Raw genomic sequence first — 11,913 nt, forward strand, 5'->3', positions numbered from 1 at the left:
CCCCATAGCTAGCAACCCGCAATCGGCCCTTCTCGACACCACGACACCAGAACCGCGGGTCCGTGTAGATTTCACTAGAAGGTGGTCAGGCGTCTGACGCTACCACGATTACATTGCGCATTCGCGTTCCTGATAAGAAGCATCGTGGTGCTGCCGCATCTCCGGCAAGGAGCTCCTGGAGTGCAGGCGGTCAGGCGACTCCGAGGACTTGTTGCTCCGCACCTATCGCACACGCATCTGCTCGGGCGAGCCATTTGCTGCGAGACTTAGCCGATATGCACCTATTCGTAGCGTAGCGGTGAAGCGCACGCAGGGACACCCCCTCCCACGTACGCGCTCAAATACATGACTGCTACGAAATGACTGCTCACTTTCGCTAATCCATTGGCTCCCAGTGAGTGTTGGGCCACATTTGGACGGGGTATGCATCTAGAAGATACATTGGCTTTTGCGGGAATAACCGCTGTCCGTTGCTGACAGAAGACGCCATCTGCATCCAACGAGGCAAATGAAAATTTTCATCCACGCAACCACCATGGTACATACGACGTGAGCTAAGGGGGTATCTGCGACCGGCGCACCTGCCAGCCTCGTTATACACCATCTGCAAAATTGCCTAGACATAGATACAAGAGTTGCCTGCGTATACTACAGGAGTGCATGAACGGCTGCCTCTAATCATGTTGATAATAGTCATCATGGTAAACGCTCAAGTGATGGAATGGAAGAATATGAAAGTTCCTGGACTCGTCCTGTTCCCGCGCCAGGGTGGGTATCATGTCTCGCCCCCCAAACTCCCCGACCCAAAGTACGCATCATGTTTGTCTGCCGTGTATCGCCCGACACAAGAGCCCATACTCCGTAGCTATGCCGTCTTGTTCATTTACAAGTCGTCGTTTCATAAATCCTAGTGCCCTGAGACGGCACCACTAGTACAGTCTGCGCTCGGGAAACGCAGAGTCATCGTAGACGTTCTGTTGTTGGTATCCTGAGTGCAGAGGAGTGCTGAAATGGTAGCCAGTGTCTACTTTCACGGCGGGTTCGGAAATGGTGGACGAGCAGCGACTGCTGCGCTCGCTACCGGAATGCTGGTAGCTGTTGTACTCGCGACTCGTATCGGCCGAGAGACCGTTGTATGATGACGAGCTTCCAGCTGCTGATGAAGGAGCCGTGGTGATCCTCCGGTCCTTTCCTCGGCCCTTGATGCCCTTGTTCGAGTTCTTGTAGAGAGATGCGAAGTACTCCCACAGTTCCTTATCCTCTTGCTGTACTTTGTCGCCGGGATTGATGCAAGCGAACTTCTGAGTAAGGAAGCGTAAGGCAGGGGCGTGAAATTTGTTCTGGTGAGACTTGAAGCCGTCAGATATTGCATGCGCGTGAAACGACTGAGCTGCATACCTTGAGATTGCCCAATTGTGTGAATTGCTTCCCACATTGATCCAGTTTGCAGGTAAATGGCTTGATCTGCTGGTGCACAATCTTGTGAGCCCGAACGTTGCCCCTCTGAGCAAACGATTTGCCGCAGATTTCGCAGGTGTAGGGACGCTCTCCCGTGTGGCGCCTCTCGTGAGTCTACCCTGGTTAGCATATTGCTACAACACTGTCATCTCAAAAGCTCACCTTCAAGTTCCCAAGCTGGGAGAAGGACTGGCCGCAGGTTTTGCATTCCTATGACTGTCAGCGATGCTTTTGCAGGTCCTTATGGGGCTCTTACGAAAGGCTTGTCTCCAGTGTGTGCCCGGCGATGAATATCCAGATGGGTCTTCTGGTAGAAAGCTTTGCCGCATTCTGGAATCGTGCACACATATCGTTTTGCCGCCCTCCGAGCAGGTTTGATCTCATCCTCCTGCCATTTTTCTTTAGATGCTGAGCTCTTTATGCCTGCGTAGTCACTCACCTTGGCAGGGTCTCTATTTGACGCAGTCGATTGTTTTGCTTGAATGGCCTTCATCAGTGTATCCACATCGGTTGCGAAGTTGCCGCCACTACCCTCCGATGGTTCCGACGTTGAGCGTTTGTAATCCTGGCTGTAAGACATGTCGGTCATGCCATGATGTGACTGAACGGGCGAGGAGGTTTCCGACTTCACCCCAGGGCTACCAAGGCTCGCGAAGCCATTCCTTGCTGTTCGCACAAGAGGCATGGGCTGGATGTCCGACGTTCCATGGTAGGATACGTTCTGCGTCATTGCTGTTGCGTAGTTTATAGGGTACGCCTGTTGTATGTTGTATGGGTTGGTTGTTGTCATTGAATCGAAGGCGAACGCTCCAGATTGATAGGGCACAGAGCTGGTCATGGGCTGCGCGGAGAACATGGGCAGACCGTGCATGCTCAATTGTGAAGATGTCGTCTGGAAAGGTCTCGAGACGGGCGGATTTGTGACACTCCTATGAGTGTCGTCGTATGATGAGGCGAAGTCGGACATATTCATGTTGGGGAAATGAAGGTGTTGATCAGATCGGTGTTGCCACAGTCCTGGGTGGTGGGCTGCAACGACGGCTGCCATTGCTGATAGACAAGTCCGTGCTGGCGGGTCAAAGCGGACGGCCAAAGGCTATGCCCACGAGACGGTTGGATAGCTTAGGAGCGAAGAAACTGCTGCAACAGCGGACTGAGCCGAGCGGCGGGTATGTATGTATGTATCAGTATTGTAGGAAACGATGTGTATACAAGAGGCGGGGTGAGATGTATGGCGTGGGAGGTATTTGATGATTAGCTGAGGGTGGAGAATATATCGAGTGGCACCGCTTGTGGTTGGAGGTGAGTTTGGGGGTATTATACACATATACATAGATTTGCGAATCGAAGGCTATAGTATGCATCCCGCGACGAGCAAGGATGACGGTGCTTTTGGGGGATACCGAACAGGCTAGATACGGAGAGGCTAGCCGGAGATCGAGACCAGAGTGATGAAAAGAGGGCACAGCGATGCTTGGCATCAAGCAGCTGTTTTGGCGTGTGCTAGGAGGGAGGGTATGGAAATTGTGAAAGGAACCCCTGCCATGTGCATAGTATGAGCAGAGTGCCATCAGTGTGCATGTGCAGATGGGAGGATGGGACAAGCGCAAGAGGGGGACCGGGCTCGACAGGGTTGGCATCTCAGCGTGTGCCCACGGCATCTTGATCCCTGATCGGAGACGGGACGGCGGCGTGGTCCAGTCGAGTGAGCAGGCTTGGTGGCTGCGCCAGGGTTGGTCTCAAGTTGCATCGTGTGGGGGTGAGGTGAGGGCCATGTCGACGCTAGTCGCGTCACATTGGGAGCGGCTGCTCATTGCCCACTGCGCCGCGCAGGCGTGCGAGATGTATTATCTCCGGCCGATTGGGAAGGGCGGCGGCGCTGGCGTTTGCAGGTCGCTCTGGAGGAGGCCGAGGGCTGGGGTGGACAGATTTGAGGCCGGCTGGGTGTGGCTCAAAGGGGAGACGAATGAGAGGCAGGCAAATGCGTCCAGACGCGTGGAGGGGCCGGGCACGACATGCTGGTGGGGGATCTCGGCAGGCGGAGTGGAGGCTCATTATTGCGCAAAGCGCCTCCGTGTGTGCTGTGCTATATCTTTACTGTGTAGTAGCAACACTGAAGGCCGTGGTCAGCGCGAGTAGGGCCGAACAACAGAGACACGTGGAAGACGCTGGCTCCCGCGATCCGGCATGGAGGTGTAGCTTCGGGCGCCGCCGAGCAAGTTGGAGACGAGGGCGGGCGACGGCATCGACGGCATCAGGCAGCTTCTTCTCGGGACACGGCGCCTGGCGAGTGGGGCGGGGGGCGTTTAGGTAATTGCAGAAGGAGGCGTCCTCTGGCAGGGCCCGGAGGTGGCTAGTCGTCTCGTCGATGGACATTCACGTTGCGGCGTGTGGCGGACCCTGGCCCGTCGAGCGCGGCAAGCAGGCGGGAGCGCGCGGGAGGTTCGTGAAAGTCCCTAGCAGCGCCGCGGGCCTTCTTGGTGCGCGCGACCCGCCCGGCTGGGAACCATCTCATCCGCCCCGACGGTGCCAGCAACTGCTGAGTTTAGAGCGTCACGGTGCGCGCGCCGTACCTGCATCGCTCCTTCCCTCGTCTCTCGCCGCGCAGTGGCAGTGGCAGTGGCGACGGCCGCGCCTTCCCTCGACAGCCTCACTCCCTCGCACCCCGCGCACGCTGCTGCATCTGCATCTGCATCTGCATCTGCATTCTTCGCCGCCCAGCCTGCTTCCGCATCCGCTCGCCGTGTCGGGAGGTCGCCGACAGCCGCCTCTGGCAGGCCCAGGGCGATCCCACCGCCGAGGCCACCCCCTACGCACCGCACCGGCTGCGCAGATATCTGTGCCGACGACGACAAATCCCATTACTTTTCCGAATTGGCAGTAGCGACCCAATCACCAGCCCCCACCGCCGCCCCGCCCACACTCCCGGATAGTCATCCCCCTGCGCCCACTGGCTCCGCGCCTCGCCGCTACACCTTCGCGGGGCATGCGTTCCTGTTCGCTTCACTGCGGCGTCCTGACCGGGCGACGTGCAGCCTGGCCTGGCCCTGTTCGCATCCTGTTCACGGCATGTGTGCTCGGAAGGGTTATCAAACACTAGCCCCGCAGCCACACCCTCATCATTCCGTCACCCTGTGCGGCGCACGAGACTCCCCGACCACCACTCATCTTGCTCGAACCGGCACGCCTTGCAGCTCTTGTGCTCGACAACGGCGACCCAATACCACGGCTGAAGCTCCCCTCGATCCGAACTGCAGACGCCATGCCTTGCTCACCACTAGTCCACCATCTCGCATTCTCTTTCACACCCCAGCTCCACCCCCTGCCCGCGCTGTTTCCACCACCTGTAGCGCTGTCTTTACCCCAGACCCTTTTCATCATGCCCATCCAGAAATAGATCGTGTGTTCGGAACGCACCTGTCAGGTATGCCGTTTCTGGGCACCCACAAGACTACGTCCGAGCACCGCATCACATCCACGAGGCTTCTGGCAAGCGCCCTCCACATTGGCAGCCGAGCAAATACAAATCCTCTGAAAGATGCCCTCAGCTTGTGTCTCCAAGGCGTCTGATTTGGTCGCGCACGCACCATTGGTCGGCCATCAGTTTCACGGCCCCGAGTTTGATGTGACATCTCATACTGGTGACAAGACCTCCGACACCGGGCCTGTTCAATACTAATGCATACACAAGACGCGCAAGCCTTAGCAGTCCTGCCGGCCTAAGTGTCATCTGCCATTGATCCGATTGCACATCGTGGCAAAGGGCCTATTTCCTCTTTCAACAGCGTCTGCATACATTCAAATCGAGGCTACAAGTTGCCACTCCACCGGACCTGCAGCACTCGGAAAGATGATCATGCACATGGCCCCTGTTCTGGAAACATGGCTCCTTCCAGCACCACGCACAAGCGTTGCAAAACAAGCACCCAAGACTTTCCTGAAGTGGTCGCCGACAGCCGTTCGGGAAACTCGAATGCATCTCGTTACAAGAGGCAGCTTTCAATCGCTGTGCTGGCTGGCTTTCAATCGCAACAAGCTTGTCGGATCCCCAAGATTATCTTGATAAACCAACACTGGAACATCGGGATATACAGTCGCCTTTGCACCTGCTTTTGATGCTAACTACTTCTCTATGGAGATCCATTGCTAGGCGCTCCCTTTCGTATCGGAGGGCTTCCGTGACGTCTATTATCCACCTTCTGGCTCGTGAACAGATCAGTGTGAGGAAAGGGCTTGCTCTCTGAAGCACGCGCAACATGTCAATTGAAGTGAGAATGATTCTCATAGTGACGGCAGTCTATCAATTGCGCGAAGTACCCAGCGCTGACTGAAAGTGGACCGCAGACACATAAGCTTGGTCCAACGTTTGCGTTGCAGGGCAAGCAAGATACACTGGTGTTGTATACACCTTGAGAGAAGAACTGCTGGCAAACCCAGGATCCATAGACTGCCCATTGAGTCGCCCACGCTGCCGACCAGACTAAGTCGGGCCATCGTCTCAGATGCCAAACATCGCACTGGAAGACCTTTGAACTAATCGAAGCTATCATACGACTACCTTATATCCTAGTAAGCGCCGTCAGCGAGATCTACTGTGCTTTCGAGACCCGTTCCCTGGCTGAATGCAACGTGGCATGTGAGCGGAGAAGATGATCGGATGAAGACATCCGAAGTAAACCGTATCTGCTTAACCCGAAGCCGATCAGCCTGTGCGAATGAAAATGTATCTTCAGAAACCACTGTCTGTATGTTCTGGTAGATCTTATTCTTTCAGAAACCCTTCGATATGGCAGCCTGAAGCCTCCACTTCGATTGTGATACAGACATGCAATGATCGTTGGATTATGATGAACTTCAAAGGGGTAGATCAGAAGGTACTTAACACCCCCACATTGATATGCACGAGAGCTCTAAAGCATGAGCCATCATGGTTGGCTTTTCCGCTGTACTGGAATGGAACCGGCCTGCGTACAGATGCAACGCTATATATCATCTCTAATGGATGCATGAGCGCCACAACATGCTCGTTCGCATCGACCTCTTCTTATGTGACTTTCCAGCATCACCCACATTTCATGTGGTGTGCACTGTTCAAAGCCAAGCACAAATGTTGTACCGTCTGCTCTCGAGGTTCTACATCCTAGCATCTCACTGTTTAATGCTCAGCCGGACCTTCGGTCCGCACGATCAACTCGCAAGTCAGTACGTCGACCGTAATGCTTTTCTTCTTGAGTTGTGCATGGCATCACGTCCTATTGTTCCCTGAGCGTCACTACAAGAGTACAAAGCGACAAAACTATGATACTGTTAGGTTACGGGACGTAAAGTATGCAGGTACTACACGGACACTGATCAATAACCACCGGTCATCAAGTTGATTGCCAATACATATGTTATGCAGTCAGAATGCGTTTTAGGACTTTGCAAGGGCAAATGCTGCTCAATTGCTTGGAGGGCGAAGCAGGGAGGCGAACTCCAGACCAACACAGCAGGGGGACACAGTGAGGCGGCGTTACGCTCCTTTCCCGGATTCATCAACGCAAAGCTAGGCTCTTTCTACAACACTGTATCTGCTTTCTGTTACGCTAGTGGGGGATGAGCCTAGCAAAGAAGTGCACTGTAGAACCCAATCCTTTCCGTGCTTCTCAGACTACTTCACGAGCCATACTAGCGCATGCTTGAGCGCGGCTGCAGCGTTGGAGACCTTCACAACTTGCACGCAATGATCGACGATCCTCCTTCACAGTAAGAACTCAGGGTCGAGGTTCATAGTGATGGCGACGGAGCCCCTTTCGTTCCTTAGGCGCAACTATACGCAAGTTTCTCCACTGTCCCCGTGCACTATCGAAAACGTCTCGCTTCACTATAAACATTGATACACTGAACAACGCCTCTACTCCAGGATTATAATGCTCACAGAAACCTGGACGAAAACCTGTTCCAACCTATGAGCGGCTCTTTCCCTCTTGATCTTGGTACTCTATCATCTTGGAAAGAGTACTGCAACTCAGTACGGCAATTGCCTTCCGTCAGCAACAATCAGGACACGAAGCAAGCATCGTAGAAGTCAATGCACGCCCACGCCGTGCGGACGCGACCTTTGCCCACCGTTCAGAACCCTGTGTCCTACGCCATCACACCCAAGCCGCGCTCCTTCGACCTGCGAAGGCTGTACGTGTTCACGCAGCCGGCTGTCAAACCCGCTTCCGCGAATGCGCCTTCCATGGCACGCATCACACGGCTAGCCACGTCGTAAGCCCAATGTGTCGGGTCCAGGTCTCACTCCCTTCTGCGGCGAACTTTGGCTTCACTTTCTCAATGATCGGCAGGACCTGCACGTATACGACGATTTATGCCTCATCGCTCCAGCCTCGTTCATGTGGCGATGCACCGGCGACAGCAGCATCGGCTTCCGCGTTCATACACCGTCTCGCCCCCACCGTCCCGCAGCTTCGGCAGCTGTCTTGCGATCGAGCAGGGGTTCGAATTTTAGGCGTAAGGGTGCCGAGATCGAGAAAGCCGCACCTGGTCCACGCCCACACAATCCCTGCAAGATGATTGCATGCACTGTCTTGTTTGTCGGAATTGTTACAAGACACTACGAATGGACATCAAGAGGCACATCAAGGACAAGCGATCTCCGCGGCCCGCTGCCCCGCGAGCTAGCAGGGAAAGTGCAGGATCGAGAAATCCAGACTGGGTAGGCTGTTTTATCTCTAGAACAGGGTCAAGTCGAGCAAGCGTCGCACTCACGCGATGATTCTCCACGATGAACAGTCCTGCCGGGTGCCAAAAAGCGAATGCGACCCGCCAATTTGGACCGTCATGGTCATCTGCAGGTACCCTCAGAACCGTCTTAGTCTCATCTTGCCGCTTGCGAATCGGAATGACCTTATGCGACCCACATCGGTCAAGCTGCGCCACTACGCATGTCAAATTGACACATCGTGACCGAGCTCAAACGACACCAATAACCTCTTCCTTTGTGCGTGCTCGTGTTCGGGTGAGAACGCACTGGAGTTTCGGGGGCAAGCTTAGACGATGCGAAACATGAGATTGATGCCGACGGCATCTCCATTTTGAGCCACCTGCATATCGATATGCGACAGTGAACACCAGGACCAGGCCGCTTCGAAATCGGTCGCCCAACCTATCGCATCCTCAAACTCCCATGCTTGGCAGGCATTTGCTAATGCTGGCCCAACTGCGTGTTAGGTCGCACGCATCGAGAGTGGTGGCGGCAAGTTCGGGTTTCCTGGACCAACGCGAGCTGTCACTTTTGCCATCTCCAAACGCGGGGCGAGCCGAGCGAGGCCTCTAAAATCTCGTAATCCCTGGCCAGCTGTGTTGCAGGGACTGGCCCCGGCAAAAACTTAACGCCAGTCCAGCCGCTTGATCTACCCGTCTGCGTCAAAGGTAATACAAGATATCCTGCACCTTCGCGCCTTTTGATCACGCTGCGATTGTAGCGCCCCATCTTGCAGAATCACTCTAAAGAACCTGCATGCACTCGCCGAGACACGCACACCATAACCAGGACCCTGGTCGACCAACCATCTCCGCAAGCGAGATATCTCATCCCGCACAGATGTACCGGAGATACGTATCAAACTTGGCAAAGAGGCTGGCCCAACGTAATCGTATGATGACTCCATAGTTTGTCCAGGGCTTCTGGAGCAGGAACCTTACCATTGGGCTGCAGTCCGCTACTTTGAGAGAGTGTGTGTGGGGACGTCGTTGGGAGGTATGGTACCTGTCAGGTTTGAGATCGATGTGCGATCCGCTGCAAGATGATGCATACGAAACCGAGATTCGTGGATCTTGTATTGCCGGTCGGCGACCTGAGATTCAGGTTGAGCGATCGCCTGCGCTCGCGACGAGAAGTCGAATCGAAATATGTAGATGCGCTCTCTAGCCGATGCTACAGAGACAGTTTGTGTTAGCGATATCGGGGCCTAGGCGGAACTTGCCAGGCAACCCAACTACAAGGATTGGTTGGTCTAGATGGTCTGATGACAACTCCTTCAGAAGATTCGGGTGCGTGAGCCGAGCGTCGAAGCGACGTGAGGATGAGCTCGAGGTGACTGTTGAGGACTGTCGAACTCGCCGGCTCGAGCCTCATCTTGTACGGATGCCAATTCCTTCACGCTGCTAGCATCTTTGACTCCGATAGTCAAAATAGATGGCGACGACATCTGCGTAATTGGTCGAACACTGACTTTGTGTGCAAACTATTGACGCTGCTGCAAGCCCACTATCCGTTTGACCTCCCGTAATTCAGGCACTCCTCTTGTAAGCTCAATTCGGGTCTTTTACGCAATCTCTGCGACTTCTAGTATACAGCAATATCCATATCATACCGTCATGCCATTCTCCATTCCACCACGGCACAACACTGAACAGCGGTGGATGGTTACAATGTTCGCTCCTTATGTCCGTTTGCCGCTCATCCAAGGCCATGCTTGAGAGCAAACTCTGGTATGGTTCACAGCCTTAGGGACGATGAGGGATGATTCATCATCGGAAGGAGCAATTGAAAGCACCCGAGGTGAGGTTTCTAGGCATCAGAGATGATAGCAACGTGTGTGTATTCATTCTGGAATATGTCATGACGAATTAGTTCTGTAGTGCTCTGACAAGGAGGTTAAAAGAACAACGGCGGACAGCAGCCGTGTATAGAGAGCGTACTCCAGGCCCGCTTGTGGTGTTTTTCACAATTGTTCGGTTGCCCATACATGCTTGGTCCATGCTTGATCAGGTCAAAATGCCATGCCGGATCTGGAGACATTGGAGCTTCACTTGTATCTGCTATCGTTGGCTCAGGCGGGTGCTTCACATGTGATTTTCTTTCTGAGCTCAATTGTAGTTTTCAACTTTGCAGAAGTTCTGCCTCCACCTTCTTATAGCTCTGGGTCAACATTTCTATTGAACCTGTAATACATTTACTTCATTGTTAGATAGACTACTTTAGTACACCTCTTTTGACAGCTCGGTGCCTTTTACTACGTCTACTAGGCCTAGAAGTACAGATTTGATAGATTCTGGCTGATAATCAGCCCTCTATAGTACACAGATTGGCTGAAAATGTGCAGAACTCAGTAACAATACTGTGGAAGTGGGGGCAGAGCTTTTTCAAAGCACAATATCATGCAATACTTTGTAACATCTGCTCGTGCTGCGAGAGATACTCTACACGATGTGCTACAGTATCACATGGAGTAGCTAGCTCTCAAGTCCGCAGCACACAGGATGGAAACCTGGGCATTCAATCGTTCGTATTCATCCCTCTTGTCACTGTTCCCTAGCGCCTCTCCCCATGCCAAATGCTCTTTACTTACACACTGCGAGTTTAGTTTGCAGTGCGCTAAGTTCAGTCGTTCTTCAATTTTAGCGAATTGTCGGCATTGGCTCCGGATGAGGGCCTGGCTGTCGGTAGCCTTGCTCATTCTACATGGAATCTGTCGATGGGCTTATTTGCACCGAAGGAGGAATGTGAGGGATGCTCCAAGCCCGAAAACCACGGGCGTAGCGCAAAGATGATTAAAAAGGCACGGAAACATCTTTTCCGCTGGAGCGCAGAGGAGGAGGGAAGAACTTGGGAAAGGAGAAAAGTGGGACGAGGCAAATCTTAAATCAGAAGCGGACAAAATTTGCATTTGTACAATTTTCCATACGTTCTCCCAATTCACAATTTCTGATCTAGATCATTAATTCTTTCTGCCGTCACTGTCCTCTACCGCGTTGATCTGGAAAACCTGCTGGATACTGCCTACATACCATTTCTCAGACCAACCTTACTGTCTTCCTTACCTGGAATCTACCTCCACGTCTTTGCTACCTTTCAGCAAAGAAAAAGACGTTGAACCTATTTACTAGACATGGCTCGTGGAACCGAGAGCGCTTCATCCAGGTACGCGTTCTCAGGAAAGGATTCGTAGTGTCCAAATGAGCCCACTACCCGTCATACGTCTCTTTCGCGATGCAACCCCACTATTTCCAATGCCGTAGAATGCGGAACATTCCTTTAACCAATTTTTTCTAGAGATAAGGTGTGGCCTTTATTGTTATGCGTAAGGCGTAGTAGTACATGCGGACAAGGCTTATAGCTGGTAGTCATGAAGATCTACTCTACGGAAAGTTGTATCAACACTGCTCATGCGGAACGGGCGAATGAGATACTTCGAATCAATGTGATTCATAATAGCCAAAGGCAAAGGTCCGAGTGGTTGTAGAAGAACGGTATGAGCTTGCTACAATCTGTGGGGAAGAGCTTGCGGAGACACCAGGCTTGTGGTAGTGGGAGAGTAAACTGTTGAACAAAGTAGCAAGGGATGGGTCGTTGTCTAGCAATCACATCATGATTCTTGTTGGGTGGGTATGCACGTAGATGGTCAATTCGTTTTAGGAAAGAAAATCTGTCATTGTAACAGGCCGGTGCTAAGTGGCGATGTCGCG

The 11,913-nt window shown here is 53.2% G+C and overlaps 1 protein-coding gene across 1 annotated transcript; it reads right to left on the minus strand.

The window, feature by feature from the left end:
• Window positions 1-929: 929 nt before the first annotated feature.
• AZF1 (DNA-binding transcription factor) lies at window positions 930-2,431 on the minus strand (the record flags this gene model as incomplete). The annotated part of the gene is made up of 4 exons (XM_056214508.1): window positions 930-1,349; window positions 1,399-1,572; window positions 1,621-1,668; window positions 1,715-2,431. The coding sequence occupies 4 exons, from the start codon at window positions 2,429-2,431 to the stop codon at window positions 930-932; spliced, it is 1,359 nt and encodes a 452-aa protein (XP_056071775.1).
• Between the last annotated feature and the right edge of the window lie 9,482 nt (window positions 2,432-11,913).

Source organism: Didymosphaeria variabile (genome assembly GCF_027946475.1).
Source record: "Didymosphaeria variabile strain IMI 356815 chromosome Unknown scaffold_4, whole genome shotgun sequence".
Lineage (NCBI taxonomy): Eukaryota > Fungi > Ascomycota > Dothideomycetes > Pleosporales > Didymosphaeriaceae > Didymosphaeria > Didymosphaeria variabile.